General features: G+C 35.4%; 1 protein-coding gene across 1 annotated transcript in view; it reads right to left on the minus strand.

The window, feature by feature from the left end:
- Window positions 1-3,420: 3,420 nt before the first annotated feature.
- The window catches only part of BANK1 (B cell scaffold protein with ankyrin repeats 1), a 286,830-nt gene continuing 263,022 nt past the window's right edge, over window positions 3,421-27,228 (minus strand). Inside the window, exons 12-17 of the mRNA XM_032177982.2 lie at window positions 21,758-21,936; window positions 17,909-17,972; window positions 9,685-9,714; window positions 8,596-8,651; window positions 7,243-7,307; window positions 3,421-6,986 (exon numbers count right to left, since the gene is read on the minus strand). Of these exons, the coding sequence (XP_032033873.1) occupies window positions 7,248-7,307; window positions 8,596-8,651; window positions 9,685-9,714; window positions 17,909-17,972; window positions 21,758-21,936 (389 nt within the window). The 3' untranslated portion in view covers window positions 3,421-6,986; window positions 7,243-7,247. The remainder of the gene's footprint in view (window positions 6,987-7,242; window positions 7,308-8,595; window positions 8,652-9,684; window positions 9,715-17,908; window positions 17,973-21,757; window positions 21,937-27,228) is intronic.

Consider the following 27,228-nt stretch of genomic DNA (forward strand, 5'->3'; position numbering starts at 1 on the left):
ATTGGTAGTATGGAGAGGGCATTATGAAGCTCTCAAAGAAAGATACCTTCTCTTAGCAATGTTCTCATTCACATGTAAAAATAAGATCTGTGGCCAGGCGCGGTAGCTCACGCCTGTAATCCCAACACTTTGGGAGGATGAGGCGGGCAGATCACAAGGTCAGGAGATCAAGACCATCCTGGCTAATATGGTGAAACCCCGTCTCTACTAATATACAAAAAATAGCCGGGCGTGGTGGTGGACACCTGTATTCCCAGCTACTCGGGAGGCTGAGGCAGGAGAATCGGTTGAACCTGGAATCTGGAGATTGCAGTGAGCCGAGATCGTGCCATTGAACTCCAGCATGGGTGCCAGAGGGAGACTCCATCTCAAAAAAAAAAAAAAAAAAAAAAATCTGTGTAGGAAGATCCCACTGGTACCCAGAATTTATTTTCAAAAGTTTGTAATATAAAATTTAAGTGTTTTATAGTAAAATAGTCAAAATTCTGAGGTTTCACTCATGATTTCTGCTCCCTGGTATTTATCCCCTTGTAAACTCCCCACCTTGGGTGTGGGTGGGACCTTTGACTTGCTTCTAAATGTCACAGTATCATCTAGGGATTTTTCAGATGTAATTAAGTTCCAAATTAGTTGATTCTAGAATAATACAAAGGCATATAACTGTGGGCAGGCCTGGGCCTCTTCCTACGAGTTTCATGAAGTAAGCAGCCATATTGAGGAGACTACATGGGTGGGAAGTAATTCCACAAGGTCCCTAGGACCTGAGGATGGTTTCAAGCCAGGAAAAACCTGGAACCCTCAGTCCTAAGGCCACACACACAAAAAAAGAATTCTGTCAATAACCTGAATAAGCTTGAAAGACAGTTATTCCCCAGTTGAGCCTCCAGATGAAAATCCAGACTGGTCAACATCCTGATTGCAGCCTGTGAAACCCTGGGCAGAGGATCTGCATAAGCTATGCCTAGACACATGACCCACCGTACTTTGAGATAATAAATGTGTAACTTTAAGCTGCTAACTTTGTGACAAATTTTTATGCAGCATAGAAAACTAATACACATAGCTTCAAAATTAAGAGGCCTTGTATTTGGACAATTGATTCTTATCTGGTTTGCTACATACTCTCCACTTTGTTTTGCCTAGTGCAGCTGGAGAGTTCAGTTTTTAAAAATGCAAATATGACATCTGATTTCCTTAAAACTCGTTTATGATTTCCAGAGAAAACGGAATCGTCAATATTGCCCTGCATGGTTTGTCCTTGCACTCTATGTTTCCCTTTGCTATCTGTGCTCTAGCCATACTGGCCTTATTTTAGGTTCTCAGATGCCCTTTATTTTCTTCTGCCACAAGGCCTTGGCACTTGCTGTTCTCTCTGCCTGCAACATTCTTTTCTACGCCTTCCCTCACTTAATTATCATTTATTCTTCTCATCCTTTCTTCATATCTCCACTGTCTTTTCCTCAGGAGATTATTACCCTGAATTTCCTAATTAGGTCAATACCCACTTCCATAACTCTCACAGCACCATATACTCTTCTTTATGGCTATTCATACTACTAAAATTTTACATTCATTATGGTGCTTATTTTTCATATTCCCATGAAAGCAAGCAACTGTTTCTGTTTTGGTTTACCATTTTATTCCTATACCCCTAGCACCTAGTGTTTTGCCCTGCAAAGATTAATAAAATATTCAAATAATTATAGTAATAAATAGCATTCATTGAGAACCATATCAACCCACTTTAATAACATAAAATTGTAAGGAAGATATAGATTAATATACTATTAATATTTGCAGATTAGAAACTGAAATAGAAAGAGAATAAGTCAATTTTCTAAGGTCACACAACCAGTAAGTATTAGAGTTGGGATTTGAGTCCAGGCATTTGCAGCTCACATCATTACTTAAATATCCTAACTGAGGATTTAGCAGTACTGCATGCTTCCTCCTACAGAAGGTGATCCATACATACATATTAAGTGGAAATGAATGCATGGTGTGTTCCTGGAGGGCATTTTTTGTCTGTTTACTTGCATGGCAGCCTGATGAGCACAGCTGCCTGAGACATGTGGACATTACCTTCCTATTGAGTGGAAGAATGTATTATATGTAGATATATAGTTTGTATTAATATATATATATTTATTGGAAGTTTACTTTTATATATGTTTACCATAAATGTAAATAATAGAAGTAGCACCATTGTTCCTAGAAATAAACATATTCTGTATATATTATTCTATATATATCCTATAGAGTATTATCTATATCTCTCTTTTTTTCTAGGACCAATGGTGCTACTTCCATCCTTTTTCATGGTTTTAACTGTTTTTCAAATAAATGTTCTGCCATATTCCAAAGAAGGTTGCTCTTTCTTCCAATCTCATTTTAGAGGCTAAAATTTCACAAATGTTGTCTTTTCTGGCTGCAGAAGTGGCTTGTTTTCAGGAAAGCATAATGCTTGCATAAATGTTACCTTTTTCAAAAAGGTGAGGAAGCAGATAGTTTTATAGTTATAGATGGATTGTTTGCCATTTTTTGGCATGGTTCTTTATGTTAAATACAAAGAGATCACTCATGACTAATATTCAAATGTGAAGGTGTACAAATATCTCTGTGAAAGTAACACAGTTTATAGAAGCTAGAGGGAGGAGCACAAATGGAGATCATAAGTAAGGTTCTTTTGCCCTTCCATGTCACTGTTAATGGCAGGACATCTGCCAGGATTCCCCTAGTCAGCTGATGCAGAAGACCTGGGAGGTACGGAGAATGACTTGCCATGTCTGAATTACTGAACACCTCATTTTACATTATGACAAATGCCAATGTCTTGCAAGAGAGCTCAGGGGTCCTTAGCAGATGCTTTCATTTTAGTGCCAGGCTGAATGCCAAGACATCAGTTCACACTTCCCTGAATCCCTTGTCTTTCTTTTGCTTGAACGAAGACAGGAGAAAACATTAGGGGCAAAACTGAGGCCTTTTATCATCTTTCATATGACATGTCCATCCCCATCTTAAGAAATGAAAGAGACAATCTTTCAGAAATTGTTGGTTGATTTGACGATGGCGAATACCTCTCTCTGAGGGTCACCTATTGCTATAGAGGGCAAAAAGGCAATCTGAACAAAGCAACTATGACACCAGATTCCATGGAGTGGGAAATTGCTTCAGTGTTTGATGAACACTGAAGAACACTGTGTTCCACATTTCAATGTAGAGCATTTCTTGACGGTCTCACACCAAGTCTGAGTGGAACCAAGCTTGACGTTGACTTGAAGACATAATAAAAAGGATCATACAGCAGAAATTATAGTGTTTTATCTAGGAACATGTTTACTAATTCATTTGTTTGAAGATAAAAGATACCTATCAGCTTAATTTTATTCTGAGAGAACCTAACTTTAATATTTGCAAAATTCAGAACTTAATCTTTCACTTTATGTTAACCAGGTGCAAATCTTGAATGCCAAATAAATGTCATGCATGCCACAATTCCTCCCACCCTCCACACTATTATCCATGGCAGGTATCACTAGTTGATCATGACACAGGTTCCCACTGAACCCACTCCATTTCAACGCATCACTCCAGTCACCCCTCAGCCAGTCTTTCTTTTCTCACTCAATGGAAAATAAGGCCAACTTACATATATGTAAAATGTAAGCCAGTGTTTCTCAAACTTAATGGGTCTCTTTATTTCCGGATTAGTTTTCAATACTTTGATACACATATAATATGCTATTTATAATGAAATAAAATACTTAGTACTTCAATACCCCACATGATCACAGAATCCCATTTTAATGCAATACCTGCCACCCACCATGCCCATGAATTCCTTGGAACACAACTTAGGAGATATTGCTAGAGTACCTTACCAGTCCTGGAGTTTTCTACTTGTGGCTTCTGATGTTTATTGGTGATCCAGGTGGTCATTCAATATTTTGTAATCATTAATTTTTTTGTAATGGTATAGATTTGAATTAAATGCTGTAAGGCTGTGTATAAAAGCCACTCAGAAAAAAAGCCAGCCTAAAATGTCACACAGTACTAACATTTCAAAGAGGATTATTTTTTGCAAACTATCTTCCTTGACCATTTACACTGAGCCAAAGTGTTCTAAGAACTTACATCACATTTCAGTAGAGTGATCAGACATCTCTGTTTATGCCTGAGGCAGTTCCAGTTTATGCCTGGTTTTTCATTGTAATCATTAACAGTATTCCATTTTATGATCCAAAGTGTCCTCCTTGGATGATAAATTAATTAAATGACCTCCCTACCTTTAATTCTCAAACGATTTATGCTAATGTTGGTATTATTACTCCCATTTTACCAATGATAAAATAGGGCTCAGGATATGGAAAAACTCTTTGTTCACACAGCTAGTGCATAGCTGAGACAAGATTCAAACTAGTTTGGTCTTACTTCAAAGTTCATGCTCTTAAATATAGTAACTGCTCATTTAAATACATAATGTCACTAAATACCCACAAAATTATGTAACGAACATTATCATCTGCATTGTGAAGATGAGAATACTGAGGAAATGATGCACTATCATTTATAAATTTGAGGTCTAAGGTATTGAGAATCTTACCCTTTGCGTTCTTTTATGTGGTTGCCCTACTTTTAAAGGTGAACTCCACAAAATAAGGCAGGCCAACAAGTGTAGCTGGCAGGTATAGCTACAGAGAGGGCTGTGAACAGGGGCTCATATCAGCTCTGTGCTAATCAGCTGGGATTCACTAAATTAGGCTTATGATGCAGAGCTCTGTCCTAAATATTTATCCTTTAGAAAAGCAGTATGAAGCGAAAATTCAGGTAAGTCCAAGTTATTAAAATCAGACACCCTGAGCATTAGAGAAAACAAGAAGGAACTCAGCTGAGCAAATACTTAGTGCATAAATAGAATATAATGACTCAGATTACAAGGTCATTCTCATTAGAAAATACTGACAATAGTCTCATTTTCTAAAAATTAGAGGTTCCATTGGCAGAATACTTCTAATGTTGATTTATGAAAATGTATTAGACTCATCCATTTTTTGAATACTGTTTTTAATGATCCATTTAAACTTAAGCCATATGCACTTCAAAATAATGACATTCACTTATTCTATCATAGGGGTTTCTACCTTCAGAAAATTCTGTATGAAGTAAACTGATTTTATTTTAACAACATAGCTTTAAGTATGAGTCCCATTTTACTTCATAGTGTAAATCAAGGTTTCCCAGTCTCAAAACTCTTGACAGTTTGGACTGGATAATTCTTTGTTTTGCATATTATAGGATGTTCATCAGCATCCCTGGTCTATACATACTAGATGCCAGGAACACCTCTTCTCCAGACATGAAAATAATAAATGTCTCCAGATATTGCCAAATGTCCGGAGCAGCATAATTATCTCACTTAAGAATCTACCAGTTTAAATGCTTCCTCTTTGTTATCCTAGAAAATTGACTAGGTAGAAAATAAGCAAGTTAATATTCAAAATAAAACTCTTTTGATAACATTCAATGCCAGTTCAAACTTCTCTAGAACTCAGAGTGCTGGTAAATTTAATAACCTAAGGAAGGGGATGGCTCTTGGCTTAAGTTAGGAGTAATGGCTTGGGAATATATTGAATTTGAAGAAGGGATGATGAAAAAGATAAGATATACGAACTCTGAAAATTCAATTCAAAGTCTTCAGAAGATTTTACATTTGGGCCTGTCCTTTCTGGCAGTGGCTATGGCTCTTTTAGAAATGCTCCAAATTTCCAAGGAAATGTCTTATTTATTTTTCTTATCTTTGGATGGGACAGCCCACAGAAATGGAGGCTTAGTATGTAAAAGGACATGCCGGTTCTTGAAATGTTGGATGTGAAACTATGGACTGAATTTCCAAATATCATAATCAAAGGCACTTTCTGTTAGGGATTAATCAAGCTACTGTATTATTTTTTAAAACGAGCTTATTTTGAGAATGTTAACAGTTATAAGAAACCCATGATAAGTGTTTTGTAGCATGGCTTTAAATGTATATTCTTGTCACTGTTTAGAAGCTAGAAAATAAAATTGTGTTTATATGAGCCCTATACAGTAATATTAATCAAATTTATTTATTTTAAACAATTTTTGGTAGACTTCCCCCTTTAAACCGGTAAGCAGAAAAATTTATTGGCCAATACTCCACTTGATCTTAGCCAAAAGGCCGAGAAGCAATTTTATTGGCTAATTCTTATAAATTTACTTTAAAAACTCAGACATAGCTTTAAACATTCAATTTATTTGTGGCATTTGTATATGAAAATTATATGATGATAAAATTGCTTTCTACTCTAAGCTAGTAAATTGTTTCTAAGAAATAGGTTGATAAAATTGCAAGTCTTAATACAAAGGTAGGTTGTGAAAATGTATCTTAATTTGAGATATAGAAAAGTTTTCAAATAATAATGTTTTCAGGGTTATATGCAAATAGACACTAAATCAGACAAGGTTTCTGCAAACATGATGTAACAATAATGACCAGAACTCTGAATGTGAGAAATTCAGAAAATGAACCAGCTACTTAAAAAGCAAAAATGTGCTAAGTAAATTTGTATTTTCATGGTTATTCTAAGGAGAGCAGGAATAATCTGTTGAGGTTAGTGCCCTCAAGCAGACCCCATAACTTTGCTACACTGCATTTAACTTCTCTGTGCTGTTTTCATTTAATTTTCAAAATGGAAATTATTTGTTTCAGTGGTGAAGTGCATTGTAAAATGCGAGAATTTTCAAATAATGCAATTACTCTATGGTATTTTGTTTTAATAGTAATATACCCATATGAAGCAGGTATAATGAGAATAAATTTTGCCAATAACAAATTCTGAAATCTGAAGGGTTGTTTCTGCTTTCATAGTATGAATTTTCTTTAAAGAGAGCAGGCAATCCAAATGCAAGCTTGCTTCACCCTGAAAGCAAAATGTCTGTAGATTCGTGAGTTTCATTATAATAACCTGGAAATGAGAAAATAGGAAATGTATTAGTGAATAATAGCTCATCAATTTAAATTGATTAATTGGCATTAAATCACCCCTGTACATAAATCTTTCTACAGAAAAATCACCTTTAGCTTGAAAAATACATGTTAATCCTTTCAGGAGAAGACAATGAAATATTTAAAGAATTCTGTTTTTTAGACGAATGATACCTTCAAGTCCCTAACAAGGCTGCTTTAGGTTTTCTAAAAAATATACATAGCTAATATTTTACCTTCTTTAATGATCTTTCTTGCAACAGAAACCAAATTCCTTTTCAACTTGGGGTCGAGCAGGAAGCTGAAAAAAAATAAAAATACAGAGCTAGCATTTCTCGATTTGTCTCTATTTTAAGGTCGAACAAAGAAATATGACAAAGTTATAGTTGCCTTTCACAGCCATGGAAAAACAGCTTTGCAGAGGCAACTGGCAAAACAATCTTCCATTTTAAAAGGAAATAGAATTATTGTAAAGTTCACCTGCACCCGAGTCATTGAATTCAAATTTTCTTTCCATTTTGAAGGAGAACAGTTTAAGCATTGGGAATTTGTATTCTTTTGCTCTTATTCAAAATCTCCTCTCCAAAATATATGCCATGATTGTGCAATTCTTCAGCTCTTATAGAAGAATCTTTGGTTGATATTTTCATAAGCCCTAAGGCCATAGTGCACCCCACAATTTTGCTACATTTGAATGAGTCTAATGAGTCTATAATATATGTATATTATATAGTGTATATATATGTACATATATACACATACACACAGCTTGGTGGTGGGCTACAGAAGCATAAAAAATGCAACTGCTTCAATTAGTTTTTAAGGGTGAATGATTTTTATGATTGCTTATGACTTATTTGAAATATACAAGGAGCTTAAATTAAAGGGTTATTAAACTTTGGAAAATTAAAATTCGTTCATTATAAGAACTTAGCAAAGACTCTAATTCAGGATTTTAGCAAGAAATCCAGCTGCTACATGACTCTTGGTAGCAGTGCAAGTGTGTTACATTATATATGCAGATAGTTGGAATTACATTATTTTTATGAAGAAAAATTGTAGTCAGGACATTATCAGTGTTGTCTTGGATTGGTCTTGGTTTTCCATTGCTGCTGTCTTTGCTTAGTGTTATCATTAGCTTCTCGTTAGCAATTTATTTTCAGTTAACTCTATGATGTGAAGTATTGCATATTTAAATCAATAATATTTTGGGGCTATACTTTCCCTACTAACATCCCAGAGTTTAAGGACTGTATACATTGCGATTCAAACACAGTAGACTTATCATATTTCTATTGTTAAAAGACATGTATTGATAATTCCTCTAAGATTTTTTTGGTCTGTACATGTTGAATTTAGCCACACTTTGGCCTCAGTGGCTTTTTCCTTTGAGTTCCCTCTTTGTTTTTTTTCCAAATAATTTCCTTAAATAAATGCTCACAGATTTTGCACACAAAGGCACACCTAACCTATTTTGTTCAAATTTGTTAGAATGTCTAAAAGCATAGACAGGATAGAAGGCTCTCATGTTCTTTTTTAACGAAGTTATTTCTTTGCATTTTATAGAAATCAAAATAAATACAACCTACCTTATTGCTGAAGTGTACATTATAAAACATATTTTCATTGTGGGCAGTTTCCTTACCTAGAAATACAAACTCAGTTATTACCTCTTTATTCATTCACAAATTTGATGATTCATTTATTCAGTACTTCTTAAAAATGATTTCTACAAAGGTAGGATATGGGTGAAAAGAAAACTTATTAGAAAGATAAAAGGGGGATACCGAAAAGGCACCCTTGGCATGTTCTGTTAATTTCTCCTGCCCATGTGGATTGACTTGGGTAGGATACTGAGGACCTACAGGAGTCACTGGAGTTTAGAAACAATGTTTCCAACACCGCTGAGTAACAACCTCCACTTGATTACTCCTTCTTCCTTTTCTTTTCCACGTTCACCAGGATTGGCCAAATACAAAACACACTTTTCCACAAAAACCTGCGCCTTCTACTCCCTGCTCTCCTAGACTACTGCTCCTCCTGCCTTTAACACTGGCATTCCATTTCTCATCCCAGCCACAGGGCCCAGTTCTATGGCTTCTTCATTCTCACAGTCAGTGGTTTGGTCCAGGCTATGGAGAGTTGCTTCTAGAATATTCAACAGCTCCCTGGCTGACCTCTAGCTCCTCCTTACTCTCCCATCAGCACACAATCCCCCTATCACATGGAAATGAGTTACCCTCTCAAGTGTTTCTCAAATTTCATTTGCTTTATCTGTAACTCCCAAGTATCAAGCACGAGCTTCCATTTACATATATCATTATCAGTCTTTATAGCAATTCCCCATGGCACAATTCTTATCTCATTTTGCATATGAGAAAACCGAGGCCCACAGAGAGTAAGTGACTTGCCACAGGTCACAATTAGTAAGTTGAGAACAGCAGGCTCAATCAAGAATTCCAAACTCACGGTCCTTTTATCATGTTATGATGCCTTCAGTGTTTCTATTTTATAGTTGCTTCACGTTTATTTTGGATGTCAAGTTGTTTCACATATAAATATAAAATCTGTGTGAATTTTTACACTTACTTGCTTAATCACATTAGGTTTGCATTAATATTGAAATTGATTTACTCTGTACTTTGTTTTAGATCCTTCAATAAATACCAAGCACTTACCACTTGGATGGTGCACAATGGTGAGTTTATCTAGAAGACAAAAAAAAAGCATGTTCTACTGAGTTTTGTTCAATATTTATCTAAATTCTCTCTCTCTTCTTTTTTTTATTGTTGGACTACTTCTTGTCTTTGAGGTTGCTATGAAATCTCACAATCTGATCTAAAAATATCAACCCCAAATTTCTCTACCTCCAGCCACTGCGAGTGAAACCATGCCTTTTATTACTTTTGTCCTTTTCTCTCCCTACCTTTGTCTCAAGGTATTATTTTAGATATGTTTGACATTAGCACAAGCTTGCTGCCCTGCCTTGATATTCCCCTAGCTTGAGCTACTTCATTCTTTTTAAAAATCAACTTTATTCAGGAATAATTACATATAATTCAATTATTTATAAGGAAAGAGGTTGATGATTTTTGAGAAATACATATGGCCATGTAACATATGTACCAACTTCATGAGGATAGAGACCATTTTATCTCCATAGAATATTCCCTAACTCCCCCTTATGTCAATCTTCACTCAAACATTACTCATAGCACCCCCTGATCTGATTTTGTTGCAGTACGTAGCTAGCCAGGCATGAGCAAGGCAGGAGAGGGCTCCACACCACCCACCCGGAATGTCAGGCGACCATTAGGTGATGGTTCAGCAGTTATCACACTGCCTTTCTAAAAATGATAATTGGCAGCCTGTGCCAGGGAGAGGGAATTTGCTGATGGTCCAGAGTTGTCTCACTAAAGTGATAATTGATCACAGGTGCCAGGCAGAGGCAATTTCCCAATCAGATAAAAACACTCGAAATTGGTAATCAACTTCCAATAAATTCTCAGTAATTAGGTGAGTGAGCTCCAGCATGCACATTAAGAGATAAAATGGTGGAGTATGACCTTCCAGGGGCATTCCACTGGAAAAGAAAAGAAAGCCTCAGGTGGGCATGCATACAACTTTCTGAACACACTGCTCATGCTCACTTCCCAAGTGTAAGGAGGACACCGTGCATGTGGGCAGTTCACCCTTAGGGAAGAATGAAGAGAAAGGGGTGCAAGATGCTGGAAGCTGGCCAGCATATAAAGTCTTAGGATCAAGGTTAAACAGGGGGTTTGACTTCCACAGTGCCTGCTTGGGTCTCTTTCAAATGTACTTTTCTTTCCTTCCTGTCTAAAGCTTTTTAATAAATTTCCACTCCTGCTCTGAAACTTGCCTCAGTCTCTTTTCCTGCCTTATGCCCCTCTGTCAAATTCTTTCTGCTGAGGAGACAAGAATTGAGGTTGCTGCAGGCCTGTATGGATTTGCTGCTGGTAACCTGGATATTCGCCACCCCTAACAATTTCTACTTCTACAATTTTGTCTAGATTAGTTTTATCTAGAATTCCAGATAGATGGAATACTACAGCATGTAGTATTCCTTTGTGTTTGATTGCCTTGTGTCTGATCCATCCTTTTTATGTTATCTTTCATTCAGTATGTGTAATGTTTGTGAGATTCATTTATATTGTTGTTATAATAGTAAGTATTCCTTTTTATTGCTAAATAGTAAGTATTCCTTTTTATTGCTAAATAGTAGTCCATAGCATAAATATATCACAGTATAAGCATGTATTCTTCCATTGGACATTTGCATATGTTGTAATAACCCAGTTTAATTGTTTCCAGTTTGCATATTATGAATGAAACTGCCACGAACTTTTGTGAACAAGTCTTTGTGTGAACACAAGCATTTATTTGTCTTGGAAAAAAACCTGGAGTGGAATGACTAGGTCATATGGCAAGTGCATATTTGACTTCTCCACAGTTATCACTCCACTTTATATTCCCATAAGCAATGCATACAATGTATATCCAGTTCCACATCCTAACCAACAGTTTTCTGAAATGGTAATTCATTATAGTTTTTGTGTATTGGTATATCATTGAAGTTGAATTTGCCTTCTGCTAATGCTTAATGATATTATCTTTTCACATGCTTCTGGGCCACTTGCTTTCATAAACTAAGACATGGGTACTAGATGTGCTCCTTGATGCTGGGCTGTCACTGCCTCTAGGTCCTCTCTGCTGAAAGAGTTAAAGAAATATACATACTTATACACACAACTATATTTCTATTTTTATCACTCTGTAATTATTTGTTATACTTTTACTTCCAATTCCAGTGCAATAGCATAGCATTCATTCTAGCCCTTCTTCTTTCCTTAATTATAACTGATTTCTCAGACAATAAAAAACCTGGCTCTCATTATCCATAGTACATTTTTTTTTGCTTATATTCCATTTTGCCTCCTATCTCTGCCTTGTCCTCATTTACTGAATAAATAAAATATTAACAAAGTTCTAAAAGTGAGAATTGTACAAAGAGGTATACTCAGAGGAGTGTGGAATTTTATTTTTTGAGTCAATTTTGGCAAGTTTTGTTTTTCAAGTAATTTGTCCTTTTTGGTCTAAGTTGTTAAATGTATTGGCAGAAAGTTAACTATATATTTTCTTAGTTTCTTTTTTTTTTTTTGAGATGGAGTCTTGCTGTGTTGCCCAGGCTGGAGTGCAGTGGAGAAATCTTGGCTCACTGCAACCTCCACTTCCTAGGTTCAAGCGATTCTCCAGCCTCAGCCTCCGGAATAGCTGGGATTACAGGTGCATGCCACCACGCCTCGCTAATTTTTTGTATTTTTAGTAGAGACAGGGTTTCACCATGTTGGCCAGGCTGGTCTTGAACTCTTGACCTCAGATGATCCACCTGCCTCAGCCTCCCAAAGTGCTGGGATCACAGGCGTGAGCCACCGCACCCGGCCAGAGCCACCGTGCCTGGCCCTTAGTATCTTTTTAATGTCTGTAGGATCTGTTGTAGTAACCCAATTTAATTCCTAATTTAGGTATCGTGTTGTCTTTTTTTTTTCCTTGATCATTCTTCCCATGGGCTTATCAAATTTATTTATGTTTTCAAACAACTTACTTTTGATTTTATTTTCTTGTTTATCTCTTTCCTTTTTTGCTGATTTCTGATCTTAATTATTTCTCTCCTCTTACCTCTTTTTGAAAGTTTGCCTTTCATTTTCTATTTTTCTAAAGTGGAAACTTAAATCATTGACTTAAAGCTTTTTGTTATTTTCTAGTATGATATTTATAGTAATACATTTCCCTTTAGTTAACTGTTAACTACATACTTGTTTTACCTGCATTTCACAAATTTTGATTTTTTTTCATTATTATTCAGGTTGAAATACTTTCTTATGATTTCTTATTTCAACCTCATGTTATTTTGAATGTTGTGTTTAATTCCTAAATATATTGGGAGATGTTCTAGATATATAATTCTTAACTGATTTCTAAATTACTTCTGCTGTGGTAAGAGAATATAAGATTCTAAAAGACTGAAATTTTTTAGAGAATATACTCTGAAGATTTCAGTCCTTAGAAATTTACTGAAACTTTTTTGATCATCTAGCCTATGTTTCATCTTAGTGAACCTCCATGTATAGCTTTAATAAATATGTATTCTGACTTAAAAAATTTTTTTTGTGTAAATGTCAATTGGGTCAAGTTAGCTGATGGTGTTGTTTAGGTCTTCTGTATCTCTATTGATTTTTGTCTATTTGTTCTATTAATTAGTAAGAAAGAAGTGAAAACATCTCTGAGTACTGTCATATTTTGCTTCAGGAGTTTTAGTAAAATTCATATATATAATATAAAATTATTTTATGTAATGCAGATATTTAGAATTGCTCTATCTTTTTAGTGAACTGCCATTTTATCTGTGTGTAATATCCTTGTTTATCTTTTGTAATACTCTCTATTTTGAAATTTATCTTGTCTTATATTGATATAGCCATGCCAGCTTTCTTATGCTTATGTTTACTATTGTCATAGGAACCTTTTACCATACTTTACTTTCAAACTATCTGTGTTTTATATGTATGTCTTTTAGACAGCATAAGTTTGGATATTGCTTTTGTTTCCAGGCTGAAAATGTCTGATTTTTAAAAGAAGCATTTAATTCAGTCACCTTTAATATAATTATGATATGGCTTAGTTAAATACTACCATCTTGTTCTTGGTTCTTCACTTTTCCATTTCTTTATGTTCCTCTTTTTCTACTTTCCTGCTTTATTTTTGGTGAATCAAATAGTTTTTTAATAATCTATTTTATTTCCTCTATAGGTTTCCTAAGTATAGTTCTTTTTATCTATTTTTTTTACTGATTTCTTTCTATTTTTAAAATAAAACATGAATCTTTCACTTAGATTTTGAGGCAGTAGTATACCCCTTGGTACTTCATGCCTTACAGTTGACACATCATACTTCTTACTTTACCCTCTCCTCTTCCTACTTTATAACTGAATCTTTACACTTTACCACGTAGCAATTTTGGAAACATATAATTCTATTTATCTGCCTCCACTGTCCTTTGCATGATTGCTTTCATATTTCCTTCTTCATATTATATAACTTCTAACTTAAGTTTCATTATTTTTGCTTTAAACAATTGTCTTTGAAGTAATTTATGAGAAAAAGGAAAACATAATATTTTATATCTACCTGCTTTGTATAATTTTCAGTATTCTTTTTCCCACAGATTCCCTCAGTGAGAATCTGAGTTTGTTTGTTAATATCCCTTCACCTTGTATGATATTTTTAAGCATTTATTCTACTGTAATTTTGCTATGAATTATCTCATTTCATTTATCTTAAATGTCTTCATTTTATCATGTTTTTGAGGTATATTTCCTCTGGATTTAGAATTCTAAATTTTTTAGGACTTTAAAGATGTTATTGGCTGGGCACGGTGGCTCACACCTGTAATCCCAGCACTTTGGGAGGCCGAGGTGGACGGATCATGAGGTCAGGATATCGAGACCATCCTGGCTAACACGGTGAAACCCTGTCTCTACTAAAAAATAGAAAAAATTAGCCGGGTGTGGTGGCGGGTGCCTGTAGTCCCAGCTACTCAGGAGGCTGAGGCAGGAGAATGGTGTGATCCCAGGAGGTGGAGCTCGCAGTGAGCTAAGATCATGCCACTGCACTCCAGCCTGGGCAACAGAGCGAGACTCTGTCTTGAGGAAAAAAAAAAATAGATGTTATTGTATTGTCTTTAATCCTCCATTTTTTCTGATAATAAATTATTGAATTTTTTTTTCCTTTATATGTAACGTGTGTTTTCTCTGGCTGCTTTCAAGAATTTCTTTTTACCTTGGCTTAAAGTAGCTTGAAAATAAATTGCCTAGAAGTCCTTCTTTTAACAATTATGCTAATTTTGGTTTTTAAAAGTTTTTTCAACAATATGCAAGTGGTTTGCATTGAATTTGGCAAGTTTTTGGTCATCATTTTTTAAAAAATGTTTTGCCTCTTTTCACTCTTTTCTCCTTTTGGGTTCTAATTACATGCATTTTAGAATGCATTATATTGTCCTAAATGTCGCTGGGACTCTGTTCATTTTCGAAGTCCTTTTATCTCTCTGAAAATCAAATTGCATAATTTCTATTGGTCTGTCTTAATTTTGTTTACTAACTCTTAATTTGTCATCTCCAATTTGATAATAAGTTCATCTGATTAATTTTTATTTATGTTATTGTACTTTTACTTTCTATACTTTCTACTTGGTTCTTTTATATAGTTTCATTTTTTTTTTTTTTGCTTAGATTCCCTATTTATTCTCTCCTTAAAACCACATTTTTCACTAATTCAGTGTTTATAAGAGGTGTTTTAAAGTCTATTTGTTAAGATCAACAACATCCAACATCTCAGGTTCCGTCTATAGTTTCTTTTTCTTCATAAAGATTATAGTTTCCTGTTTCTTTGTGTGTCTTCTTTTTTTAATTGAACACTGGACATTATAGAAATGTGTTGTATATTCTGGATTCTAGAATATTCTTCTGATGACAGTATGTTCTCGTTTTAGTAGGCAGCTCAATTACTGTCCAGAACTTGTATAGACTTAATTTTATTCTTTTTCACCATGGGCTTTTTGTGATAGAAAGCCCAAGGTGTTTTCTTTTTAAGGCCTTGAGTTTGTAGATTCAGTCATCCTACAAACTCTGTCTCCCAGATAGATCTTGTTGGGGCTTGGTTTGAGATTTTGTTAGGGCATGTCTAGAGTAGATCTTACTCTAAATCATGGTTCTTACATCTTTTGGGTGTCACAGCAGAATGTCAGGTATTTTATGGAGGTGTTAAGATCTCCCTAATTTGACAGGGCCAGAAATTAAACACTCCCAGGCTGGCTTTTCCTCAACTCTGCTCAACCTCTAGTGTCTCTCTTTTGCTTTCAATGCCCTAGAAGTTGCTGTCTTGCATGCCTTGACTGTCTTGCTTTGCACATTTACAACTCATCTCTCAGCCACAGACTTGTGGAATCCTTCCCATGGACCTCTTAGGCAACCTCTCTACACAGCCACCTGCTCTCAGTGACCCACCACACATATTCTAGCAGCTTCAGCTGCCCTGAACTAAGATCTCTGCCTTCTCAGTTCAACAGAACTTCTTTGCTTTGCTCAGAGTGTAGTCAGGAGATATTCCTCTGGCAGAGGCCTGGGCCATAATGAGACCCACCTCATGAGTACTGCTTGTCTCTAGAATTATTCATAGTCTTTGGCTACCTACTGTCTGCCTCCTAATATCACTTGCTTCATGTATTTGCCTAGTAATAGTGTCCTGTGCAATAGAAAGATTTGTGTAGTATTATTAATTTCAGTGTGACTGAAAGAAGAACTAATTGATTCATAATTAAGGCACTGATAATTAAGAGCATTGATTTTGAATTAAACAGAAATGGCTTCTCACTTCATTTGTGTCCTTTAACTTTTCACTTTCTCAGGACCTCAGTTTCCTTATTTATAAATTGGAAATATTGCCCACCTCATAGAGTTATTGTAAGAAGCAATAATGTATAAGAGATAATAAATGTTAGCTTTTTAATGCTCCTTGGTAAAATTATTTATATAACTTGTAATTTTATAAATCATTAAAATTTTAATCTTATTCATATTAGAATGGAGGTGTCTGTCACCTATAAGATGGCCATGTCTTTATGACCTTAATTATTTTAGAAAGTATATTTGTGTTTTAGAAAACATTTTAAAGTGCTTAAAGAATTCTCTCTAGAAAAATAGATAACTGTAAGAATTCTGTCTAGAAAAATAGATAACTGTATAATATGAAGAGAAATTGAATTTCAACACGAAGGACTAGCTAAGAGCTATGCAATATTAATGAAAATGGAAGAGATGGAAGCTTTCACACTCTTTTAGTGGCTGCTAGTTTTTAATTATCTGTGCAGGGGGACAGTCTTGGGGAAACAGTGGTCAGATAGTGATAATATAATTTATTTTTAATTTTGGAATGTGTTGTTTATTTTAGCAAAAGTTTTACCATCTTAATAATGTTTGATTAGCTTAGTATCCCCTCCCCTAACCTCCACTGCCAGAGCAACTTTCAATTATTAGAAATTTTAAAATGATACACATGTTGACAATTGTGAGAATTCACTGTATTAATATTTTACCTTATTAAAAAGCATGTCTCTTTAATCATTTGATTTTTTTTCTTTTTTTTTCATTTTGAGATGGAGTCTTGCTCTGTCACCCAGGCTGGCGTGTAATGCTGTGATCTTGGCTCACTGCAATCTCTGCACCTCCCGGGGGGTTCTCCTGCCTTAGCATCCCGAGTAGCTGGGATTACAGGCATGCACCACCATGGCCGGCTAATTTTTACGTTTTTAGTAGAGATGGGGTTTCACCATTTGGCAGGCCGGTCTTGAACTCCTGTCCTCAAGTGATCCACCCGCCTCGGCCTCCCAAAGTGCTGGGATTACAGGTGTGGGCCATCACACCTGGCCTTGATTTCTTATATAATGGATCATTAAAAAATTGAGCAGAGTTGTCCTATTTGCAACTCACATAAACATCAAAAGAAAGAGTAACAAGCATTTATTATATTTATAACATATAAAATACTTACCATATTCTCTGGTTCATTATGAACTTTTATTATAAACCGGAGAATATGATAAGTATTTTATATGTTAACTTACACAAGCACCCTCAGATGCATATATAATTATAGATGCGTATTTTGCAGACAAGGAATTTGACTACCAGATATTAAAACCCTCTCCAGGTTAGATGGCTGGGAATTGTTGAGGTTTAGATTTGAACTCAGGCCCATTCATCTCCACAGTCCCTGAATTTTCAACTTAATCACTCTATTATTTTTGAATAGCAGGCGAATCTTACTTACTATAGACATTTTCTTCTTCTGGCCTTTTCCCAATAATGCAATCTCGTAGTTGTCGTAATTTCTCCTTAATGTGGAAACAACCAGGACATAGTTATGATTTTCAAATTTTTATGGATCAAGACGAAGACATCAACTACTATTAGCAATACCAATGCTGCTACTTGATATTAATTTGCTACTTATGATGTCTCAATTGCCATCCTTGATACTTTCCACATGTTATCTTACTTAATTCTCACAGCTTAATGAAGTGGATGTAAAATGTCATCACTCCATTTTGTAGATATGGAAACTGAGGTGCAGAGAGGTACAGTAACTTTCCCAAATCATACTTATAAGTGGTAGAGTCAAGATTGGATCCTAGAATGCAATTCTTTGGGAAGTTGTTTTCCGAACCCGATACTTGTGGGGTCTATATTGGCTATTTGGTGTTCAAGAGCAGAAGGGCTACACAGTGATGGTTTGCTGCTGCCTGAGCCCATCTCAGCCTCTGTATGGCACATTCCTTCCCAGTGTTCTAATTCTAAAAATCAGAGACTTAAAAGCAGATGAACATAACAGGATTCCTCTTAGCACATCTGTGATCTTTCTTTGATTTCCAAATATTGAACATTATCTTTTTAAGCAAAATGTAAAACAAGCTAACATTTAATAATCTTGTTTTAGAACAGAACTTAAGAATAGCACTCTTTCCTCAGGATTTTCCTGGAAACCTAGAAACCACTTTTCCTATTTATTTATTTATTTATTTATTTTTAAAATTTTATTATTATACTTTAGGTTTTAGGATACATGTGCACAATGTGCAGGTTTGTTACATATGTATCCATGTGCCATGTTGGTTTGCTGCACCCATTAACTCGTCATTTAGCATTAGGTATATCTCCTAATGCTGTCCCTCCGCCCTCCCCCCACCCCACAACAGTCCCTGCAGTGTGATGTTCTCCTTCCTGTGTCCATGAGTTCTCACTGTTCAATTCCCACCTATGAGTGAGAACATGCGGTGTTTGGTTTTTTGTCCTTGTGATAGTTTGCTGAGAATGATGTTTTCCAGTTTCATCCATGTCCCTACAAAGGACATGAACTCATCCTTTTTTATGGCTGCATAGTATTCCATGGTGTATATGTGCCACATTTTCTTAATCCAGTCTATTGTTGTTGGACATTTGGGTTGGTTCCAAGTCTTTGCTATTGTGAATAGTGCCGCAATAAACATACGTGTGCATGTGTCTTTATAGCAGCATGATTTATAGTCCTTTGGGTATATACTCAGTAATGGGATGGCTGGGTCAAATGGTATTTCTAGTTCTAGATTCCTGAGGAATCGCCACACTGACTTCCACAATGGTTGAACTAGTTTACAGTCCCACCAACAGTGTAAAAGTGTTCCTATTTCTCCACATCCTCTCCAGCACCTGTTGTTTCCTGACTTTTTAATGATGGCCATTCTAACTGGTGTGAGATGGTATCTCACTGTGGTTTTGATTTGCATTTCTCTAATGGCCAGTGATGATGAGCATTTTTTCATGTGTTTTTTGGCTGCATAAATGTCTTCTTTTGAGAAGTGTCTGTTCATGTCCTTCACCCACTTTTTGATGGGGTTGTTTGTTTTTTTCTTGTAAATTTGTTTGAGTTCATTGTAGATTCTGGATATTAGCCCTTTGTCAGATGAGTAGGTTGCAAAAATTTTCTCCCATTCTGTAGGTTGCCTGTTCACTCTGATGGTAGTTTCTTTTGCTGTGCAGAAGCTCTTTAGTTTAATTAGATCCCATTTGTCAATTTTGGCTTTTGTTGCCATTGCTTTTTGTGTTTTAGACATGAAGTCCTTGCCCACACCTATGTCCTAGGCACTTTTCCTATTTAGCTGTTTCCATTGCCTTACAGATCTCTCCTACCAGTGGTGCCAAACTCTTCTTCAGGCACTCCGTGACTGTGAGTAGGAGTGAGGAGAGTGAAGGGCAAGGTTTTTCATTCTCCACCATTTCATCTTCAACGCCAGGGATTCTACATGATTCTTAGTTATTCTGGAAACCAGCTTCCCCTATTAACTCCATGTTTGTGCCATTTTTTTCTTAGTTTCCTAGATTAATTCCTTCATCAATAATAATATGACTTCAGTTACCTCTGATAACTTCATTTATATTCATAGGATACAAACAAATACTTTTCCAAGCTGTAAGAAAAATGTTGAAAAGTACATAGGAATACATATTTGTTTGCATGTGTGTGTGTGTTGAGGAAACAGGAGGAATATTCATCTTTTTGTTGTTTGGATTTTGGCCCAGTCCCTTATGTTAAGGACTGACTGATTCTTCTGACAGAATTCAGACCAAGTCATTAAACTTTGTTGCTTATGGAAAGTAATCTTAGTATCTGTTGGCCTTTATATTTTTAAAAATAATTTTTTTAAAATAAGCATGAACAATATTCATTATCCCATTATCACCTTATTATTAGGTGAGTCAGATCAGTCTCTAAGTAGTGAGTATGAATTTAAATTCTTCCTAAAACAAGATTAAATTTAGGCATACAAACAAAATGGAAACAACCAGGGTTTAATGAAGCAACTAGTGAAATAATTTCCAAAATGATATTTAGGTTGGATAACTCTAAATGGAAAACATTATTTAAGGGTCTCAAGAGGATGAAATACAACTGAGTTACTTCAACAAAATCTATACAATGTAACATTGCTAGGAAAGTGATTTGTAGGTCTGCACCTAAACACATGTGTATTGGTGATGACATTGACATGATTGAGAAGCAATGTTGTAATTCTGATCATGAACAATGAAGAGTTGCAGAACTCTACAATCAGTATCCTTTAGTATTTATTTGGCAAAATAACTGCCTTTGCTTAGTGTCGCAAAATCTGGATGAGGTTCGGCCACCAACCCACAACCATAACTGCCCTTAGAGACAGGTGGTTTCTAACAAGTCATGATCTCAGATGTACTGGGAAAGTCCCCTGGCCTATATACTATATTGTTTGAAATTTCTCTATTTTGATTCTTTTTTATTGTTTAAAAATGTTTTCGTAAACATCGTCTTTTAAATAAAAATTATCTCTTGGGAAAGTTACAATATTAAGCTATTATCAATTATTTATACTTTGGCCCAAGTTTGCTTATTAAATGTGTTTAATCAAACAGCTATCTAGAACTGGGTTCTGAAGTAATGGGATTTCCGTGATAAGAAGAAAAAAAATTGTTAAAATATTTTTGGAGTGAAAAGAGATGGAATATGGGAATATGACCGTGTTATCTCTCACTAAGGAATGTCAAGGGGTGTGTGTGTGGTATATTTTGTTTTCATTCTCATCTCAGAACCATGTCCTCCAATCCCATCTCAGGAGGTAAATTATATTTACAGAAGATAAGCTTATTTTAACTTAATATTTGAACATATATATGTAAATGTGTGTATGTGTACATATATAAAAATAAAAGTTTAAGGAGAAAGAAGATAAAAACTTATTGCATTTTATTTAGGACTGTTGCTTAGTGTGATTTTAATCATTGTCTCACTCCTTTCCTTTTAAGCCTGGCATACATAATACATAATACACTCTTCAGCGTAAAGATGCTTTACCTTAATTTCAGCAACGAGATTCAAAAAACACTCACTATACTAAAGACAGGTATTATAAGCTGATTAGGTATTAGCTTTGGTATACTGGGTTAGAGGATTGACTTCATCAAACATTATTTCATTCCTTGAAGTATCTTCCTTAGTGGCTAGTTAAAAATAAAAGAACAGTTACCTGTATTCCTCATGAAAATTAAACATTAACAAACTAGGGGCTCCACAAGTGAGGGAATGTCCCAGAAAACACTGGGCCAATATTACCTGCTGAATCATTTCCAGGCCACTTTTTCCCATCTGCCAGTGTTTAAATTTCTCCAGAGCTTCATCCATAGACATTTTCCCATTCTTGACTTTCTCCTGCAGGAGGATGAGTTCTTCCTGACCATCAGTTAGACAGCCCCTGAGAGTAGAAAAGGCTGGACTCTCTATCCGAGCTCTGTCTAAAATACAAGGGGAGGGTGCATTAACAGAAAGTCCAGGTGTAGACAACTGGGAACAAAAGCACTCTACAAATAAGCCATTGGAGTAGCTTCTTCTTAACTCTCTATGAGCAGTCAAAGAATAAACCAGTACATTTTTAATGGGTTTCTTTCTAAAGATGGAGGTGCCTGGAAACCAGTCTTATGGGTGAAAAAAAAGTGTCTCATTACTGAGACACAGAAAAGGACAAGGAGAGAAAGGGCAGTAGCAAAAGTTATATACTTCGCTAGTTGACGGCAGTGCCAATTTTGTCTTCTGTTTCTGAGGATTATCAGAAATCATGTGCACAAAATACTTAGCATAGTGCCTGCCACACAGTAAGCTAAATAAATGTTAACATTAATATTAACAATAAATATCTTTAGAATAAACAGTCTTTCTATCTTTGGGAAAGGAGATGTTAACCAACATCCAAATGTCACAAAAGGCTTAGGATCATTTGAAAATTTATTTCTGAAAGATTTTAAACAAATAATCAGTCATTTTGTAGTAAAATGCTTCCTTTTCAAAAGAGTTTATTTTGGAGCATGCTATGTATTATTTGCTCAGCACAAAAGGAATTTGTGGCCTGGCTTGAGGCACAGTGGTAGCAAACTGGGAAACCATGGGTGAACTCAGTGTTGCCCTTGTCCGCCATGGTGTTTAAAGACATAAATAGGCCTGCATGACTTTAAGGATGCTATGTGCTCTCTAGGTTACTGCAATCCTTGCCACACATTAGAGTTCCTGGATGACAACACATGTCTGCTACCTGCCTGGCTGCTGGAACTCATTTGAGTTTGTAGCTTCTCATTTACATATTTCCATTAAGTGCAACATACTTTTTGTATTATTTCAGGAGGGGTAGGTAACACATCTTAATATACTATCAAATCTAAATATGCCCACAGAGTCTGAAAGGAGAGAATAGCCAGTCCTACCCAACTGTATACCAGTGAGCTATTCCTGGAGGGATATACCCATTTCTGGGACTGCTTCTTCAAGAAAGAAACAGATGAATTTGACTATCCAGACAATATTAACAAGAATTTGGGAAATGGGGAGGGCATTCAAATTCTACAGTAGTAAGAATTTGTTGATATAACTAGGATTGATTGTTCTGGAAAAGAGGTTTCAAGTATTTGATAGCAAACGTTATATGTCTGAAGAGGACTTGAGCTTTGGGGTTGTTCTGGAATGACCTGTAATGTTCCTCTCCGTTTTGAGAAGGACTGTAATAAGGGACACGGAGAGGGCTTCTTTCCAAAAAGATTCATGTGCACAGAAAATTTCTCTGTGGCCAATAATTCTGATTCCCACAGGGGCTTTCTTTCTTTCTTTTTTTTTTACTTTTTCCCTTCTCACCATTTCCATTCAACACAGAGGCTTTCTTGACTTGTCTTTTCTCTTCAGAATCTATTCCCCCAGAACTAAGATGTCAACAGATCCTATACTCAAAATCTTCCTTCAAGGATGATGGAGCATGAAATCCCAGAGGAACTGGAGAAGCACAAGTTAGCCAGAGGGATAATTGGTTCAGCAGCAAAAAGCACAGATAACAATTGAGATCTTGCTTCTTATACCATTTGCTTTTTATAGGCCTCCACACTCAAATGCAGTTCGTGAAATGCAGTTAGCAGTAGAATTCTATGTGCCATCCCTGCCAGAGGAGAGAGGTTGAGCATCATCATTTAACAGCTATGCCATTTAACTATCACCTCACTTCTGTCATCCTTTTGCCTAAGTGTGAATCCATTTATATCTCAGGTAACCCAGGCAGCTGGATTTTCTGCTGTTCTGGAAGTTAGCTCAAGGAACGTTTTCCCAGAAAACTGTACCAGTTTTAGCTTTGCCATATGTACAAGTTTAACTTAATTTAACAAATACTAACTCCTTCGAACAATATTTATTTCAATTACCCTTTCATATTTCTCAATCTAGCTAATAAAATACAAGTAAGATGACTTTTTTGTGGGGTATGGTATTCAGTTGCATGATTGTGCAGAAAGAACAAAAGAACAAGTTAGGAGCAGCCGAGGTCTTAAATATTGTCTTGAGAGTGAATTGTTTACAACTAAACTATTTTTACATAAATCTGCTTTTACCTTTTTTTTTTAAGAGTAAAGAGATTAAAGCATTTGTCTTGATAAATTAGGATTAGGCATGAGAAGTTGCAAAGAAAAATGATTTAGGCATTTTACTACCTTTTATTCTAAGGGTATACAAGTCAAACCAAAACGTGCAACCTGTAATTTTTGGTAGGGTTTACAAGATTTCTTTATTGCATTTAGATAACAATTTGATGGGGAAAAGGAAGTAATGACAGGTTTTCTGTCTTCCTAATTTTGTATATTTTTTTAGTTTACCTTCAGAAGAGTTAGTATGAATTTAATATAATTTTCATTAAAAAGCATTTGTCAGACAGCTAACTATGTATGGTAGACTCTTGTCTTTTAGTGTAAAAGCTTTAAGGTAAACTACAGTTTTTAAAATTAATTCCTTTTAAATAAATTTCTCTTTACAAGTATTGACATTTGATCAAATATTGGTCATATAAACATCAACCAACCCATTGTAGTGAGTATATAAATCTACAGATTAGGTAAGAATGTAAATTGGGCTTTTCATTAAAATTATTTACTAGGCGACTGGCTGGAAGGACTTTATTGAAAATTTGAAAGAAAACAACTTGATTGCCCAACAAAAACTAATTAAAATAGAAAATATTTACTTAATAAAAATCACGTAGTCATTTAAAAAATATCGTGGCAACATAGAAAGTGCTTATTATGTTATAACAAGTACAAAAGCAGGATACAAAATTATATACACATTAAAATTTTAACAGTATCAAAGTTGTATACATAATAAAGCATGAAAAGAAATTTTAAAAGATAATATATGTTATTCTATTGTGATGCCATATTACATATGTAATTATTTTCTTATGATCTCCAACTTTCTATAATAATACTATATTGCTTTTAAAATATAAAAAATTTCTGCCACTTTATTAATAGGCTTTCCCATGGAATGCATACTATTTCAATCCATGCCAGATATACCATGCTGTAAGTACTATGTCATACTATAAGTATCATGTGATGTCACACCATACTGTACCATCATACCAAATTAGTTTATGGCACTTAGAAAGAGCTTCTCAGTAATAGGACTTAAATAACTAGGGTCCAGGCGCAGTGGCTGACACCTGTAACCCCGGCACTTTGGGAGGCCGATGCAGGTGGATTGGTTGATCCCAGGAGTTCCAGACAAGCCTGGGTAACATGGAGAGATCCCATCTCTACAAAAATTAGCCTGTAGTCCCAGCTACTCGGGAGGCTGAGGTGGGAGGATTGCTTGAGCCTGGAAGATCAAGGCTGCAGTGAGCTGAGATAGCCACTGAATTCCAGCCTGGGTGACAGAGCAGACCCTCGTTTAAGAAAGAAAAAGAGAGAGAGAGAGAAAGAGAGAGAGAGAGAGAGAAACAGGGAGAGAGAAAGAGAGAGAGAAAGAGAGAGAGAAAGAGAGAGAGAACTAGTGACAAAAATTTAAATCTTAAGTTATTTTTTGTTATTTAATTTGGGACTTGGTAGGTATATAAGCTCAGGTCCATTAGGAGATGCTTGGTCTATCGATTTATTTGTAAGTTCCAAGTAAGGCCTCTGCATCCCCTTAACTTTAGGGTTGCATATATTCTTTGAGATTTGTTTGTTTGTTTTGTTTTGTTTCATTTTGTTTTTGTTTCTGTTTTGAGGCAGTCTCCTTCTGTCGCCCTGGCTGGAGTGCAGTGGCATGATCTCGGCTCACTGCAATCTCCGCCTCCTGAGTTCAAGTGATTCTCCTGTCTCAGCCTCTTGAGTAGCAGGATTACAGGCGTGTGCCAACACGACTGGCTAGTTTCTGTATTTTTAGTAAAGATGGGGTCCTGCAATATTGGCCAGGCTGGTCTCGAATTCCTGGCCTCAAGTGATCTGCCTGCCTTGGCCTCCCAAAGTGCTGGGATTACAGGTGTGAGCCACCACACCTGGTATTTGATGTTTTATTTTAATAATTGTGATTTTAGAACATGATTTTTTTCCCCACCACTTAGAAAATACAGAAGAGTACTGAAAACTGAAATAACTGCCACTCATTATTATACTCTTCAGAAACAGGTATCGTAAACGTCTTGGTGGTCCTTTTTAAGTACCCATTTCTTTCCTTTTTTCTGAATTAGGGTTATACTGACATAGTTCCTGCTCTTTTCTCTTAGTCATGTAGCCTAAGAATCTTTCCATGACATTAAATATTCTTTGAAAAGTGGTTTTTAATGGGAGCATTATATTCCAAAGTTTGTATATTCAATAAAGTATTTAATCATTCTCTTACTAAGGGATTTTTTGTTTCCATTTTTCTCCACAATTATATGTTGTTGGAGCTTATAAGTCTTTTATATGAATCACTGGCTGCATTATTTATTTGGTTGGCATAGACTCATAAAAATGTAATTTTTGAGTATGATCACTTTTAAAGCTATTGATGTATACTTAGTGTCAATCTCCTTTCCTGGAACATGTTGTCATATACACTCTCACCAGTAGGATGAGGGAGTGTTTGTACTGTTTCACTTTTGATAGCATTTTGCATTATTCAATTCAAGTAAGTACACAAGCTTTATAATAATTTTATAGTCTTAACCTTTCTCTCATTGCCAGTGATTCTTGTGTCATTATAACACCGAGTGTTGTAGCTTAAAGCATTGAATAAGCAACAGACTTTAATATCACATATGGCTACTAGTCCTGCCCTAATCTTTTTTTTTCCCAAGTGATTACCTTTCAATTCTTCTTAATTATCTTCTCTATCAATTTAGAAACATTCTTTCAAACTGTCATCTGTCTCCCTAAAGGAAAAGTATCTTATTAAAATGACTGGGATTCCCTTACATGTATAAGTTATTATAGAAAGAGTTGAGAGTATTTAATTTCCCATTAGGAAAATAGCATTAGTCTATCTTTTTAATAGGTACTTTTTGTGTATGTTTTGAATTTACAGTGAATAATTTCTTTTCTTTCATGATGTCGCCAAACTAATATTTCTGGTATATAAAAAAGTGAATTATGTATTAATTATATCCAGCTAGTTAAAATAATTTTTAAGAGTCTTATAGTTGATGTTTTCAAGTTTTCTGGCATGTACGTATATCATCTAAAAATAATGGAGAAAGTATCTCCTTCCCAATAATTACATGTTTTATTTTAGATGCATGTTATTGCAGTTGCTAGAAACTT

This window comes from Hylobates moloch, unplaced genomic scaffold (genome assembly GCF_009828535.3).
Source record: "Hylobates moloch isolate HMO894 unplaced genomic scaffold, HMol_V3 SCAFFOLD_2, whole genome shotgun sequence".
Taxonomy (NCBI): Eukaryota; Metazoa; Chordata; class Mammalia; order Primates; family Hylobatidae; genus Hylobates; species Hylobates moloch.